Here is a 17,253-nt window from a genome sequence, read left to right as displayed (position 1 = left end):
CACTGTGTATACCTTCCCCGCCAGTGATTTATTTTTACTTTTTTAAGATTTTTGTTTTATCCATTTTAGAAAAAGAGAGTGTGTGTGCACACTCGTGAGCAGGGTGGGGCGGAGAGGGGAGATGCAGAGGGAGAGGGACACGTAGGCCTGACACTGTGACCCCAAGATTGTGACCTGACCTGAACTGCAGAGCCAGATGCTTCAGGGAATGAGCCACCCATCAAAGATTTTAGCAATGCAAACATGTTTTAATGGCTGTTCAGCATTTTGTTTCAGGAGTTTGTTGAAGGGCAGGGTGCTCAGGGTTTCAGTAGTGAGGAAATTCTCAGGCTTTCAGTGGCCTATGGTCTCAGGGCAGTGCCTGCAGGTGGGTGTGTGCTGGGTCGGAGGGTGTGCATTCTGAGTAAGGCCTTGAGCTGAGACACCAGGGCAGCTTTCATCGTTTAATTAGAGAAACCTTGATAACTTACGATGAAGATCTATTGCAACAAACGTGTCTGGTCATTCCCCTTTCTCTCTGCCTGTCCCTACTGTGAGAACAGCAGAATGTGCCACAGGATCAGAGCACAGAATACATTCTGTGACATGCTCGTTCCACTCAGGCTCGCTGCTCAGTCACACAGTCACACGGCGGCTGTTTTGATTCTGGATTCCAGTCTTTTCCATGTGTAAAATACGGACCCTTCCCTGGCCCACCCCAGGGCCGGCATGGAGCCAGTTGAGCCGATCTCACTTGGTCTGTACCAGCACAGATCATCTTGCTCCCGAACTGCCCTTGTGCTGCTGGTAGAAGCCCATCCGGGGCTCTGGGGGGAGTCGGCCCTCCCACAGGACACACGGCATGCAGCAGGGGAGGGTGGCTTCCATGTGGCGGCTGCATCTGTGCCCCTGGCCAGATCCTGCTGTGCTGTCCTCACGCACCTGCCTTTCTGCCACTGAAGGAGAGAAGTGTCTCACTGAGTTCTTTACGTATTTTAACATTTACTTGTTTTCATGTGTTACTCCATTCCTGTTGTCCTGTTGTCAGGATGTTATCACCCTTCTAAATATTAACAGTTAGTATTATATCTTAAAATTATAGTTGGAACAGGAGGAGCCAACCTAAGAGGTAAATGATGTATTTTCTTTCTCAAGCCAGGATGCAGGGAGTTTGATTGATTCTTGATGCATTGCTGTGCGTCCTCACTTCCTACCTGTGATTCTAGTATCGATGATGGTCATACATAACCTTATATTCCAGTTGCCGGGCAAAGCCATAAATAAGTGTGGTGCCACCTTGCCGCTGACCAGTACTGGCAGGTGCAGGCACATGTGAGGACGTGGCTCCTGCCCTGTTGCGTATATTCGTTGGCAGTCAGGGCCATGGCTGGTTTCTCACAGTACAGTTTTAACTATAGTAGTTACAGGAGTAGTTGTGAGGTAAAAATCATTTAAAATACAACTTTAATGCTTGGAATAACTTTGCAGAGTGGGGTCAGGATTGATCAGAAAAAGCCAGAGAGGCATTTATTTCTATGGTTATGAGTTTATTTTCTGTTTGTTAAATTATATCACTTTGAGAATTTTTTTTTTTAAGATTTTATTTACTTATTTGAAAGTATTGGAAAGAGAGCACAGCAGGGGGAGTGGGAGAGGGAGAAGTTCCCCGTGGAGCAGGGAGCCCGATTCAGGATTGGATCCCAGGACCCAGGGATCATGACCTGAGCCCAAGACAGATGCTTAACTGACTGAGCCACCCAGGCGTCCCCAAGAATTATTATTATAATTGCAGTGAAGTTCAGTGAGGAGTTCTTCGTTCTTCTAGGTTACATTTTTAAATAATGCAAATATTTTCTGAGGATGTCTTTGCTCGTGCACAGGGTGGCTGTTGGGCCCCCGGTCCTGCTCCCAGGCTGGCTCCCTGCAGCCTCTCACACAGAGTGCAGGGATTGGGGCCAAGGAGGGCGTTGCTGCATTGAGAAGTTTCTGTACCGGGCATCAGATTAAAGTGTTGGATATGACAATGTTAGTGCTAGGACGAAGTAAGGCTGCCTATGCAGAGTGAATGCACAGGTGGGGATGGGATCTGGCCTGGTGCCAGAATTAATAAAAAGCACGTGTATATGTGCTACTCCTCTGGCTAAAACCCTCTGTGGTCCCTGCTACGTTAGCACCACATCCACGTTTCCGTAGTGGCTTAGAGGAGTCTGTGCTGTATACACAACAGCCCCCGCCCCTTTCTCCTGGCTCACCCCCAGCATAGATCGCAGGCCGCACCATTTCCATGTACCAGGCCATGGCAGACCGTGGTGGGGTGTGCTGCAGGTCAGCTCTCCCTTCTCTCTTGCCCCAGCCCTGCTGTCTGGGCCAGCTGGGTCTGAGAGTAGCAGCAAAGGGTGGCACTGAGGTGTGCCCGAGGTCCGGGGGCACCGTTGGCTGCAGATGAGGTGTGGCCGGTGTCGGGAGCACCATTGCTGCAGATGAAGTGTGCCCAAGGTCGGGGGGCACCGTTGCTGCAGATGAGGTGTGCCCAAGGTTGGGGGGCACTATTGCTGCAGATGAGGTGTGGCTGGGGTCGGGGAGCACCATTGCTACAGATGAGGTGTGCCCAAGGTTGGGAGCACCATTGCTGCAGATGAACAGCGGCTTCCTCCTGCATGTCTGTGGGCAACCTCACTGATACATAATCTCTGGTTTACTTTTCAAAAATTATCAGTTAATGGGGATCCCTGGGTGGCGCAGCGGTTTGGCGCCTGCCTTTGGCCCAGGGCGCGATCCTGGAGACCCGGGATCGAATCCCACATCGGGCTCCCGGTGCATGGAGCCTGCTTCTTCCTCTGCCTATGTCTCTGCCTCTCTCTCTCTCTCTCTCTCTCTCTCTCTCTGACATAAATAAGTAAAAATTTAAAAAAATTATCAGTTAAAAAAATTAAACCCAAATTGATTAATTAGCACACATTGTATAAAACAATAGTATAAAAAATCTGCAGTTGAAATTCTATAGGTTCATTTGAATCTCTTCTGTTAGCTGCTGGACTTTAATTGGACTCACAATGACTTCATACCCTGAAAAGTTAAAAAAAACCAGATCAACCCTGTCTTAGCTTTATGAGGGCTATTTTTCTAAACATAGTGATTTATTGCACAAAAGAACCATCATTTTATTGTCAAAAGGTTAATGAACATATATGGAAATGTTTATAAATATGTAAACTGTTAGGATTGTTCATGATCATAAAAGTGTGAGCTGGAAATCCAAGGCAGTTATGAGAAATGAACTGTTCTAGAAATGGTTGTTCATTACAGGCAAGAGTCGGTCACTAAGAGGCAAACATCCATGGTTTACCAGTAGTCCCTTCAAACCATTCACAACATGTGCTTCTTGAATTCAGTGAGGAAGTGAAGTGAGAACAATGTGCAGATGCGTCAGCCAATCCCCCGTGTCTGCACGTGGAAAGTCAGGCCCTCCCTGGGAAACTGCAGAGACATGAACTGTAGATGTTAAAAACACATGAAAGTACTATCCATTTATTGTGTATCATTTTTCTTTTTCTTTTTTCTTTTTTGTTTCTTTATAAGGTCCATGAGAGAAGAGGGTGGGAAGAACAAAAAGAGGTGGTCTAATTTTTTTTTTTTAAAGGTAACTTTGTAGTATCTTTACTAGGGAAACTATTAAAAGAAAAATTGATGAATTGTAGAGATTTCTTTTTCAACTACAAACTTGAAATGAGTTTTTCTTTCCAAATTTTGGACTGTTGGTGGCGGGGGTGGGAATCAGGCTACTAAATGTGACGATTTTATAAGGAAATGTGTGCACTTAAAAATCTATTCAAGAAAGCAAAGTGATTTTTCAGTTCTTGTTCTGAAAACAAAAAGAAGTAACTGACTCATCCTTGAAGCACATTCTATTTTATATGAATTCTTGTAGGTTTGTTGTTTTTTTCTAACTTTATTGACCTGGTACAAAACATTTAAAACTTACTAGTTAGGCAGGTAAATGTGTTTTTTTGGGTCTCAATAAGACATCAGCATGTGACCATGGCAGCTGTGATTAAAGATGCTCCGTGTGAAAAGCGGGCAGTTCTGCAGTCACTGTCGTGTCTGTAGTGACTGGAGGTGTCCTGGCCCCGGCTTCCAAAGCCTTCATGCTGCCTTCCTGTGGTGCCCGGTGCAGGCTGGCTGGTTCTCAGTGTCTGGATGTTCTCACAGAGGCACAGTGTGAATTTGAGTTCAGTCGGAGTTGTCTGGGGCATGGAAATGATGAGTTGCTGAGAGCAGATCCTGGCGAGATGAGAACATGGGCACAGTGAGTGAGGTCAACTTACAGGGATGTGGTAGGGAATCAGGTCGGCTGTCATGCCGAGCCTCGTCCGTCTGGATGGGAGCCCTTGGCGATGTTTTCTCAGCATTTCCCAAACCAGGTTGCACATCACAATACCCAGGTTCCTCCTGCAAGGTTGGTTCAGCAGCGGTGGGTGCGGCTGGAATCTGCTAGTGCTTGCCCGCCTTCGGTGATTCTGGTGCAGCTGGTCATTGGGGCCTGTTTTACTCTGCCAGGGCTCAGAGAATTCCTGCCGCTCCCATCTCAGTGTAAACCAAATACAGCAAAGAGGTAAATAACAGTGCAAGTAATAACACGAACCGAAAATAAAGGACTTTGAGATTCAGGTCACCACTTCTGTGAGTGTGGCTAATTGTTGAGCATTTATTTTACTAGACACTTGATTTTTAAATCAGGTGTATGTGTGAAGAATACTTAATGTTAGCAATTGAAACACCAATAATAAGCCAGTAGATTACATTATATTGGGAGTTTTTAAAATTAAACTTTTTATTTGAGATAATTATTGATTTACAGTGAGTATTAAGAAATGATGCAGACAGATCTTGGGTACCCTTTACCCAGCTTCCCCAGGTGGTAGCATCTTGCAAAACTGTAGATACAATATCACAACCAGGTATTGTCGTAGTTATAGTCAAGACCCAGAACATTCCATCCCTCGAGGTCCCTCATGTTACTACCTACTGCCCCTTCCCCTGACAGTTGCTAATCTATTCCTTACTTCTGTAACTTGTCTTTTCCTCCAATAAACCTGTGTAAGCTCACAGTCTCAGAGGTCTTAGCTTTCCTTTGAGAACATGTAAGTGTATTAAGCCAACACTGGTTCCTACATGCACCAGAATTTCTGGCCAGCAGCCAGGCATATTTGTCTGATTAATTAGAAAGTGCAAATTTATTATTTTTGATTGGCACAATTTTCCAAAATTGTGTAGTCTGGTAAGAGTGGTGGCAAAAGCAAGAGTGCAGAAGAGTACAGTGACTGGTGTTTGAAGGTAGCGCTATGCAGCTAACTCCCCTATGTGAGGGGATGGCGGACATGAAGCTTTGTTGATATAGATAGGAACTTGCCCAAATTCCGTGTAAAAAAATTTAAGGAGATACCTTAAAATATCACTTCACTTTTTTTTAAAACTGCCTATAAAAAGCAGAGAATTCAAATCAATTTAAGAAGCTCTTTTTCTCAGGACGCCTGGGTGGCTCAGCGGTTGAGCGTCTGCTCAGGGCCTGATCCCGGGATTCGGGATCGAGTCCTGCGTCAGACTTCCTGCGTGGAGCCTGCTTCTCCCTCTGCCTGTGTCTCTGCTTCTCTCTCTTTATGTATCTCATGAATAAATAAATCTTTAAAAAAAAAAAAGGCTCTTTTTCTCTAGAATCCACGATACTGTCCTTGTAAATGTATATTGTGCCCTGTGTTCCATCCCATGGCCTCTCTGTCCCTGTCTGCGTACCACAGTATCTTTCCCATGAGAAGTGGACCTGAAATTCTTTAAATACTTCTCAGTCCTGCACCTCTTCCAGGCTTATCTGCCCCATCGAGCTCAGCATGCCCCGAAGACGCGAGGAACACCCGCTCTCTCAGCCAGGGGCACCAGTGATATGGGCCATGTGCCTTATGACCAAAGCATCCTTGCTGTCCTTGCCTCCCTACCTGTGTGTTGATGTTGGCCCTTCACATCTTTGTGTTTCACGTGCGTGTTCTGATCACGTGTAAAGTGCGCTGGCTTGCAGTACACATTGTATGGGTACTGAGTTTGTGTGGCTTGGCATTGAGGCCTGTGGTCGGCCCAGCTGTCCCTGTGTGCATGCCCCTGGCCCACCCCCCACTCTTTCATTCTCCCTTTTTGTCTCAGATTCATGGTCAGTAGTGAGATACGGTAGGCTGGAGTGGGAGTAAGACTCAAAGTAGTTTGTATGCATAGCAAAACTGAGTGTGCGTTTTTGAACAAGTAAGTGTTCTTTGTATGTACATTTACAACTTTGTTGAGATATACTGTACCTACCATAGTGGCCACCCGTTTATTGAAAGTATACAATTTAATGGTCTTTAGTCTATTTACAGAGCTGTGCACCCGTGAGCACATCTAGTTTTGGAACATTTCCTCACCCTTAAAGGACACGTGGCACCGTGAGTGGTTAGTGGTCCGTCCCTCAGCCCCAGGCCCCTGACAGCCACCCTGTGTCTGTAGACCCGCCTGTCCTGAGCATTTCACATCCGTGGAAGCCCACAGCATGTGGTCTGTGGCCAGCCCGCCTCACTTGGCATCCTGTCGTCGAGCTCATCCGTGCTGTGGCTCGTGCCGTACACCAGTGCTTTCCTTCAACTGAATAGTGTTCCGCCACACAGACGTGCCTCACTTTGCACATCCCTCACCAGCTAATGGATATTTGGGTTGTTTCCCCCTCTGCAGCCACTGTGAAGAGCGCGAGCGTTGGAGGGGATATTATTTTTGAGCATTTTCATGTGTCTGGGTTTCATGTGTCTGGAGCAGGTGCCTGGGGATGCCATGCTGGGTCACGGGGTGCTTCTGTGGTGAACTTCCCTGAGGACCTGCCCACTGTCCACAGTAACTGCACCACAAGTGGTAACTGAGGTCACCACTGGGTTTGATAACGTTACGCCTTCTGAAGCAGTCTGTCTTTGCAGGGCCAGCAGTTCCCAGCCTTACTCACCGACCCCTCGCTCTCAGGCCAGGGGGGAGCAGGTTCGCCGCAGGTCATCTTGGTGAGCCACACTCCACAGCCCTCCGCTGCTGCGTGTGAGGAAATCGCCTACCAGGTATGCTGTGCACGTGCATTCACACTCGTTTGCGGGTTTAGGGAACATGGGTTGAGGGAGGGCTCAGGGAGCTGGGGACCACCCCTGGAGGGCATCTCTGGCCCAGTGGGGGTGAAGAGTAGGTCTTGAGCTGCACTGGGCCTGGGGACAGCCCGTGTCCAATGGTGGATACCGACACTGACAGTCCACGGTTTGTGGTTTGCTGCGATGAGGTTTTCATGCCACAAAATAAGATATAGAAACCAGTCATGTGTGAGGCTAGTTTTAAAGTTACTAGTGTCTCCTTCTGTTTGCCTGCTGATCAGACTTCATGTGGCCTTTGATTTGCGTTTAGTTCTTTTTGAGGGTTTTCTTGTAATACCTCTGCTGATTCTTCTAGGTCTGGTTGTACATTTTTCATATACACGCATGTGTGTGTGTGTGGCCTGTTTGTCATTTGACTACCTTTTTCCTTAAGGTGCATGTTTTGAGGGTTTAGAACATTTAGTAAATGATAGTTGTAAATATAGAAGAGTCTAAAAACTTCTTCCTTAAAGCTTTTCAGAGTTAGCGGTAAATTACAGATAGTAAGTAGTTACTGACTCTGAGCGGTCCTATGTTCTGTGCAGTTTGAGCAAATGAGTTTCAGGGAAATTACTCACTGGTCTTTCCATGGGATGAGGCCTCCTTCTTTATAAAGAAATGAGATCAGCACAGGGAGTCTCCTCCAGCCGAAGCTCATCCAGCGGAAGGTCAGTTGTGTCACTTTAGCACACTTGGCTCAGGGACCCTCAGCCCCGGCAGTGCCTAGAGGACTCGGAGCAAGCTGGTGGACTTGCGGGCACAGCGGAGGGACACAGGCACCGAGCGTTCACGGCGTTCCATCAGGGCAGCTGCTGGACGGCGTTCCATCAGGGTAGCTGCTGGGGGCGCTGCGAGCACCCCTGGAGAGCCCTAGCCCCGGCCTCCGGCTTTAGCCCATGCGCCTGGCTGTGTGTTGCCTGCTTTAATCACGTGGTTTACACCTGCAGTTATTGAGCAGCCTGATGCATTTGTTCCTGTGCCTTTCAGACTTTCTTTTGACTCACAAGAAATATATTTTACATGCTGAACTGAACACATAGTTTCATGTGTTTGTGGTTTCTTGGCTTTGTACACACAGACCCTCACATGTAGACACACTATACCTGACACAAGCATCACAGAATAATACCCACTTCATGGCATATGACATGACTGCGTCACTTTTGTGCTTCTGAGCTTTTTGGTTTTATTCCTTTTTTTATTAAATTCCTTTTTTTATTATTATAGCATATGTTAATGATCTTAGAGCACTTTGTAGAAATCTTTTATTAAATATTCTTAAGTTTTATCCCTTTCTATATATCATAAAATTATGAGAAAGTACTTAATAAACTAGGTTAAAAATGTTGACAAATCCCATCAATTTTCATTATAACTATTTATAATTTTCTTTCATTAAGTTATCATGTACAAGTTTTTATCTGCAAAACTAGACTCCTATTTGTAAAAGCTCAGTCACAAACTCCTGCTTTATTTGTTTTCAGGGTGTTAATGGCATCCCATTAAAATGATTTGAAAATGTAATTGGTTGTGATTCAAAGTTTGGGGAAATGCTTTCATGCAATCAAGAAGTAACACACCTTCTGCTAAGTATGACTTATACCGCAGTTTGCTGAGAAACGATCTTCATCCATAGCAGTAGCATTTTGGGGGTCATGTCCTTTACTTTTGTCTAAGCTAACCTACTACCCACCGCACTTAGTGCATGCTGTGAGCCGGGTATCGCTCTCAGCACCCGGTATCCATCAGCTCCTGGAGCCCCACCCCAGCCCCAAAAGGGAGGTGGTGTCAGCAATGACTGTTTATCAGATGAGGACACAGGGCTGGAGCAGCCAGGATAGTAATGCCAGAGCCGGGTCTGCCCATCTGATCCGAGGCTGTTGCCCCCACCCCGCTGGCCTTTCCTGGGATGAAAGTGCCATGGGCCGGGTGCACCTGCATGGTGTGTCTCTGTCATCTTGTCATTTGTCCCTTTGCAAACCGCAGCCACTGAGTAAAGTCCGGGCTTTCCAACCTGCTGCAGGTAACTGATGTATCGGCCAGCCTGGCACCAGGAGGGCCACCTGAGAAGGAGGGCCGGCTGCACCAGTGCTTGGAGTGCGGCCGCACATTTGCATCGGCAGCCCTGCTGCTGCACCACAGCAAGGAGGTGCATGGCCGCGAGCGCATCCATGTGTGTCCTGTGTGCAGGAAGGCCTTCAAGCGTGCCACGCACCTCAAGGTAAGCTCTACTCTGGCCTGGCAGTGGGCTCCAGGGTTAGAGACCTTCACTGGAGGGTGTGTGATCTGTTAGAAGTCCTGAGTCATGCTCACAGAAGGGAAAGAGTAACAGATTTTTCTGTGGTTTGGAGGAAGTCAGTGAGATTTTAGTTTTAACAGGTCTGCTGGGTGTACAGGTGAGCAGTTATGTTTATGTGCGGTTCTGACGCGTGTCCCATGTGACTTACACCCTCAGAGTGGCAGATGGTGAAAATACCTACGGGCCAGGCTGGGGGGAAGCAGGAATGCCCCTTGCCCTGGGGCCCACACTTGGCAGGACTTCCCACAGGGGCCTGGGGACACCGCACCAGCTGGGTCAGCACCCCCTTGAGACAGGGTGCAGAGGTCTGCATGCTGTGAGAGTGGCCAGATGAACTCCGGGACGTGCACACATTAGGGAGGGGGAAGAGGAAGGGCCTGGGAAGTGAGTTCCAGGGTGGTCAGGTGGCCTGCTTGGTGGAGGCGGCCCCAAGGCTCCCCAGCCAGTGCGCCTTGTAACCAAAATTGTCATCATCTGACCATTAAGTAGCCCATGATGGATCCCCGCCTTCCTGTACAACAGCACCTAGACTTCTGCCCTCCTGATGTGTGTCCAGTTTCTGCGCCTCCCCTCTTTCTCTGCCATGTTTTCTGAAAAGAGGATGCCTTGTTTGTTTTCTAAACAAACTGAAGCAAAATCTTGCAAAGGGAGATGTGTGTGTGGCTTCCCCTGCCTGGTCCCTGTCTGAATCTGACCCTAATACTTAGAATCTCTGTGACGTTGGCTGGGTCACGTAACCTGCACATCTTCAGTTTTATAATTTGTAAAATGAAGACATTAATACTTAGATTTTATGGTTATTTTGAGGAATATAAAGTGCTTAGCACTTCCCTCACAGTGCTTCCCTCACAGTGGAGAGGGCTGAGATGATAGCTATGATAATACTGTCTAATAGAGCATGAAACCTTTCAAAGAGGCTGTATGATTAAAGAAAAATTTTAAAGATGTTTTTAATAATATATATTTCTATCTATGAGGCATAACTTCTCCACGAACATCCTGAGGTGAAGTTGTGTCAGGAGATAAGTAGGTAGTCCGTGCCACTCGCAGTGACGGGGACACGTCCAAGGCACACGAGAGCCCTCGACAGGAAAAGCTCCCTATGGCCAGAGCTGGAAAAATTCCAGCAGGAAGATGTATTAAGTGGTGTTGCATTATAACCCACAGTACAAAATAAATACCATTGAGTCCTTCCCGATGGAAGTGTGACTGAGTGCAGAAATTAGTAAGTAAGGAAGCGAGGACCGACAGTCTGTGTGGACGCTGCCATCAGGGGCGTCCCTTCCTTAGCTATGAGCCCCGGAGTCATCTCCTCCTCCTTGTGGAGGGTGTATGAGGGGGCCGGAGAGACCGCGGCCACCTTAGAACCACCTGGAGTGCAGCCTGCGCCCTGTGCTGGAGGTCGGTCCGCACGGGTGGATGGAAATAGCACTTTACCTGCCTCAGCCCAGAGCCCAGTCTCGTCATGAGAAGCACCCAGACAGACTCAGTTGATGACCCTCCCACCAGATAGCTGACCGTGTTCCTAAAGCCATCAAGGTCGTTGGCAATGAGGGAGGGAGCCGCACAGCTGGTACCCGGGGTTGTGAGGGGCCCCACGCCCACGACTAAATCCCTGAGGATGCTCATCCCACATGGTCCTCAGCAACTGTACTGCTCACCGGGGTTCCCATGGTCGCAGCTCTGTTGCGAGTCTGCAGAGCTCTGCCACGGTCGTGAGTATTTCTTCCTTTTGTGTGTGGTCTTCAACAGGAGCATATGCAGACACATCAAGCTGGCCCCTCATTGAGCTCCCAGAAGCCAAGAGTGTTTAAATGTGACACCTGCGAAAAGGCGTTCGCCAAGCCAAGCCAGCTGGAGCGGCACAGCCGCATCCACACAGGTAACCGTGAGCTGTGTGCTCCCAGGTCCAGGTCTTGGCAGCAGAGGTGGGCTGGTGAGAAAACGTATTTTACGATGTCATATGTTATTTATAAAGCCAGCGTCAAGATTCTGTTTTTTCCCCTAATTTTTCATCAATTTATCATGTTGACTTTTCAAGTAAAAGATTTTGCAGTGTCCTTGGTGACCGTGGGCAGTAGAACCATTAGGCAAGGGCTGCCGTGGCTTCTGGGGACCTTGCCTGTATCGGGGTCCCCCCCACTTCCAGCTCCTCCTACTGTGGGAACACCAGTCCCTCTTCTCCTATTACATCTTGTCACCACCCTGCCCAGGTCTGTTGTGTTGTCAAACCAAGATCACCAAGACCTAAACTCTTTACCCATCTGCCCTTGGTCCGGCTCCCTGACAACTCACTTGCACCCTCCACGCCTGCCACCCTTCAAGGCGTACTGCAGCTCACGTGGAGACACCACTGTCCCAACCCCATTCTGTGGCTCTGTGGTGGCCTCTCACCTCAGGACCCACTGCGGGACCTGCCTCCGCTCCAGCCAGCAGCCCTGCATGTCCACAGAGCCAGCCGGAAACCGCGGGAGGTTGGCAGATGGACCCTCGGATTCCTGTCTGAGCACCTGGGGGTGGGACCCTGGTGTCCTCTGAGCCGTCACGCCCACTGCTGCACAGTGGGCCCTTGCCCTGCGGCGGCCAGCCTTGGGGACCCTCAGGGTCTCACACCTGCCTGCCTTCTGGAGTCCTGATTCTGCTCACTGAGCATCCTCTCTGCTGGGCCCCTCGGCCCCATCTCCCTTGGCCTGGCCGTCTCTGACTCACCTGCAGGTGTCAGCTTGGACCCCTTCCCCAGGAGGCCTCTGTGACCCCAGTGCCCCTGGCTGGCCCACGGGCCTCCTTGTATTGTCAGCATAGACCCAGCACCAACCAGGTGTTTGGCAAATAGCTTTTGAGTGAAAGATAACGATGCTGTACTTCTGATGTATTTACTCAGATTTAAGGGATAGAAACTCCTGTTTGCCCTTAGAACAAGCTAGGCGCTCCGAAGGTTTAGAGAAGCCCGTAGATGGCAGATGGCTCTGGGCCCTGCTTGCCGCTGGCCGGGATGCACCCCCTCTGTGTGCATGCCGCCTTCAAGCCTGCAAAGACCCCTGCACAGCCTTTGGTCCCTGCAGCTCCCTTTCTGCCTTTAGCCACAGGACCCTCTGCTCTGAAAGTCTCCCTGTGACTCAGCCCAGGTTCTCTGACCAGTGGCCATAACCACATCTATGACATCCTTGTCCTCCAGGCACAGGAACACAGGTGCAGGCGTGCTGTTATCATGTGCTCATGCCCTGGGATTGGGGCAGGACGTGTCGGGGCCACCTTGGGGGACAGTGGGAAGCCCTCCTGTGTCTTGGCCACTGGATGGAGGGACAGACAGAGTGACAGGGGGTTTACCTGGGGAAGATGCACAGCAGGTGTCCTCAGGGCAACCACATGGGGCTTCATGTGGACATGTCTGGGGAAGCCACATGGGAAAAGGGAGCAGGTGCCTGGCCAGGCGGCAGCCGTCCAGAGTCAACAGGAAAGAACCTTCTGGGCCCAGGGGGACTTGGTAGGGGACAAGTGTGTGGGGAAGTCAGAGAATGCAGGCCCGGGAGTGTGCAGCAGGGAGATGAGTGGGGCTTCTGGCAGGAGTCAAGGGGCAACATCCCTTCCATTCTTGGGCTTCTGTATCAACATCAAAGGAATTAAAATGACATTTTAGAAAATATTGGATAAATTACTTGTGATTAGGTAGATATGACATTCTCGTGTACTTGGTGTGGGTTTGCTTTACTGCCCAACGTGTTTTAGGAACACTATTTTAAGCATAGGGGCTCTACTTTTATTTCTGGGAGTTCCGGTAGCTGTGGATTAAGGTTTTATTCTATGTCTCACCATGGGGCAGATTTGCTAGAAACTCATGAGTTAGCAGTGGGAGGGATGGAAGGACGGTGACCTCATGTGCGTCCCTCAGGGCTCTGGGTCTGTGCTGACACTGAGTGCCGCCCCCACCCACCCCCAGGAGAGCGGCCATTCCACTGCACGCTCTGTGAGAAAGCCTTCAACCAGAAGAGTGCCCTGCAGGTGCACATGAAGAAGCACACAGGGGAGCGGCCCTACAAGTGTGACTACTGCATCATGGGCTTCACCCAGAAGAGCAACATGAAGCTCCACATGAAGCGGGCACACAGCTACACCGGTAAGCTGTGCGCCGTGCAGCCGGGGGTCAGGCCTTCAGGTGGTCGTGGCAGTGGAGCAAGTGCTAGGAGTGGGCTGTGGTGCAGCCCCTCCGCAGGGTCTTGGGACAAGGGCTGGCTCTGGGTGACGGTGGAGCCGGTGCATCCCAACGCTCAAAGGGCAGGTACGGCACCCACTCAGCACTGTTGCTGGCCGAGCGGGGTTCCCATGTCCCACCCAGCATCTCGGGATGCCGCTGTCCATGTGGGAAAGGGCAGGGGAGGCCCCTTGCCTCATCCAGGCAGCACTGGGTGCTGGTGGGGGTCACAGGTGGAGCCGCTGCTGTATGCATGACTCCCTAGTTTTTGGGACAGTGTGGTCTGCAAGTGACGTGAGCCTGGGAGGGACCGGTGGTAGTGGTGGTGGTGGTGGTGGTGGTGGTTCTCATGGGAGGGGATGTTTATTCCTTCACCTCTGCATACTGCTAGGTTTTGTGTGTGTTGTCTGGCTGTCACTCTTAATTAATCGCTTATCGCTGACCTCGTGCTGCTGTAAGCAGGAGTTCCCCGCTACAAGGGCAGCGTCTATTCATGTTCAAAAAGCAGGAATTGCTACCGACACTATTAACCTGCATCTCAAGTTATTCTTTTTCCCTTGGGGATGGAAAGCAAATCAATTTAGAAATTTTTGGTTGCGATTTAGATTGTCTTTATTTAAACGTGAATACCCATGTGCTGCTGAGTGTTTGAGACTCTGCCTGATGTTTGTCTGTGCTGCAGGAAATCTGCAGGAGCCCGTGGTGCAGCAGGAGCACGGAGCTGAGGAGCTGAGCCGGACCCTCCATCTGGAGGAGGTGGTGCAGGAGTCCGCTAGCGAGTGGCAAGCGCTGGCCAATGTGTTCTGACGCGGCCCATCCTGCCCTCAAGGCTGTTTCTGAAATTAGATGTTGCGAAGAATGGAGCGCTCGGAATTTCTGTCTTGAAGCTTCAAGTGTTAAAATGTTAACCACACTAGTTTTTTAGCTATAAAAGTATCTAAAGAATCATTGTCTTTCAGAGACTGATAGGAAAGAACTGGGAGCAGTGTGAACACGTGTTGTCACTTGTCTACAAATCATTGAACTCAGGTACTACAGCAGTCCTACCGTCTCGTTGGTGGCCAGTACATCTAGTTACAAAAGAAATAACTGGATCTTACTATCACTATAGTGTGACCTCTTTGTATTAGCAAAGACCAACATTAACATGGAAAAAGTAAGGTAGGTTCTCCTTCATGCTTTCTGTTCTAAGAAGCATAGCTTATAAAACAAACATAAAATAGGTGCATGAAGTTCAGAAAAACGTTAAAACACACAGGGAAGTGTTTTCCATGTCTTTTCTCTGTGCATTTTGAAATTAGAAATTGACTCTTTCTAGTCTACCATAAGTTAATATAATACCTGGAGAGATGGCTGGACCAGTTCTCTCTGCATTACGATTCTTGAACCATTAGCTACAAGAATGCAGCATCGGGGCATAATGGGGGGGCTGTAAACCAGACACACATGAGGATGAAACGGTCCCCATGGAATGGGGGTGGAGGGCCGCACTTGCTTCGTAAATCCAGATGCAGGTCCACGGGTGAGATGGTTGCAGAAAGCACAAGCCATACATCGTGAGCAGGAAAGAGCAGAACTGTGTCCTAGCGCTGAGGACACAGTGGGGACCCGTGGCCCCGTCCACCCGGTAAGCAAGCAGTGTTTCCGTCCGAGCCCCACGATTCTCTCTTCATGCAGAGGCAGGTGTGTGGTTGATTTCAGGGAACTCTTTACTGTCATCAATGGTGCCACATGGAACACGTCCCAAACCAAATCCCAGCCCGGGCCGGGCAGAGTGTGCGTTGCTCCTACAGCATTCCAAAGACAGAAGGTTCTTTACTTCATGTGAATTTCTCCTTCACAATTATTTATATGTTCTATATATAAATACATATGTACATATACAGATATATGGGCCTCTGTGTGGCTGAACAGTATATTTTGTAAATAGAAGCACTAGTCCCGATTACAGAGTGAGCATCAGAGTTTTTACCTCCCCGCGAGCACTTCAGATCAGTATTGTATTCATTATATTAATAAATGGGTATCTTTTTCATTGTAACATAAAGGTGGGGTTGTTTTGCTTTTTTTTTTTTTTCCTGAAAAATAATTGCCTTTATTTTGTCTCATGGCCTCCCTGGTTTCAGAAGAGAGCAGTTTTATTATAAATATTGTATGGACTTTGTATATTAAGAGAGGAGCTCATTTCAGATTCCTGAAGAAAGACATTTTCACTGTTATTTTTTCAAAGGGCATCTTTTGATTTTTTTGTTGTTCACTTTTGGCATCTGTACATAAGTAATATTGATGGTGATATAAAAACTTTTGTTATGTGAAAATATTTAAGTCAGAAAACTGTTAAATAATATTACTTTTTTTTTCCAAACTGCTTTGTGTATTGTATATTTTTTTAAGGAAAAAAAAGCCTTATTTCACTTATTCTTGTGATACTGGACTTATTATATATCTTGAGGTTTTCCTGGAATGTCAGTGTGTACCTACCTGGCTATAGTCCATATATTCCGAATAATTGTAATTGTGCCAGAGTTTTAAAGATTCTGCTTTTAATGCACTTTTCTTTTATAATTTTGTATTAAAATATTTTAGAAATGTTGATTAATTTTGGTGAACAGATATCTCCAAAGTTGAAATTATTGGAATTTAAAAAATTTTGTTTTTGCTAGGTTATTTATTTTGGTTGTAGCATTAAATGTCATCTCTCAGGACAGTCTCTAAAAGGGGTTTATTTAATTACTAATTGTACAGAAAGCATAGTTCAGTGAACTGTATTGGTGAACTGCCTGCTTAAGGCCTTACCAGGTGAATCTAAAGCCTACCTTTATTTTCGTCAAAGAAAAAGAAAAAAGATCAATGATTCATTTTATGAGTTTTCTCAATTTATTAACTATTAGTAGGCAAACGCAAGACATTAATATATTATTTTTATTTACTTCCTAATTATAAAAAGCTGCTTCTTTGCAAAACATTCCTTGAAAATATGAGGTTTTGTAAAGACATAATTTCACTTGAACCTTTGGTGGCATACAGGTTGATCTTTATATTTTAATGGTTGATAAATGTCTTCTGACGAGATTTCTAGCCTCCTGCATAACCAGGGTTTTGAGAATAGATAACTGTATTTTTAGAACTATCTCATCCTAGCATATCTGCTTTGGAATAATAATAAATAAAAAATGAAGTTAGGAAGTGTGATTAATTTTTTTCTTTTAAAAATGTTTACCATATAATAATTTGGCACATGAACTAATTTCAAGTTCAGATAATTTTTTAACCGAGCAGAACTTCTAATGATATTTTCCTTTGCCTCTGTGATGTCCAGACGATGAAAACTTACCCTTGCAGGGTCTGTCTGAAGTCAGGACATGGGTCAGTGGCAGGCGTCTTCTGTGTGTGTGCTCAGGGAGTGATGGGCCCTTGGGAGTGATCCCTGGGCATCTTGAGTACAGCTCCAAGGTTCTCGACTGTCTTACACTTTTGTAGTGAGCTGAGAGGATGAGCTGCCTTTGCACACCTACTAAACTTAAAACGAGGGTAGAGTGCTTGCAATGTTGAGGTGGCGGGGGTTCTAGAGGTGTGGGACTCCGTCCACTGGAGAACACAGACGG

General features: G+C 47.6%; 1 protein-coding gene across 4 annotated transcripts in view; it reads left to right on the top strand.

The window, feature by feature from the left end:
• The window catches only part of ZNF236 (zinc finger protein 236), a 104,044-nt gene extending 87,204 nt beyond the window's left edge, over positions 1-16,840 (top strand). For all 4 annotated transcript variants that reach the window (XM_038525743.1, XM_038525745.1, XM_038525746.1 and 1 more), the window contains 5 exons: positions 6,966-7,097; positions 9,184-9,381; positions 11,212-11,341; positions 13,397-13,573; positions 14,331-16,840. In XM_038525743.1, the coding sequence (XP_038381671.1) occupies positions 6,966-7,097; positions 9,184-9,381; positions 11,212-11,341; positions 13,397-13,573; positions 14,331-14,455 (762 nt within the window). In that variant the 3' untranslated portion in view covers positions 14,456-16,840. The remainder of the gene's footprint in view (positions 1-6,965; positions 7,098-9,183; positions 9,382-11,211; positions 11,342-13,396; positions 13,574-14,330) is intronic.
• Positions 16,841-17,253: the final 413 nt, after the last annotated feature.

This window comes from Canis lupus, chromosome 1, assembly GCF_011100685.1.
Source record: "Canis lupus familiaris isolate Mischka breed German Shepherd chromosome 1, alternate assembly UU_Cfam_GSD_1.0, whole genome shotgun sequence".
Lineage (NCBI taxonomy): Eukaryota > Metazoa > Chordata > Mammalia > Carnivora > Canidae > Canis > Canis lupus.
Note: the sequence above shows the minus strand (reverse complement) of the source record. Positions and strands in the feature narration are given on the sequence as shown.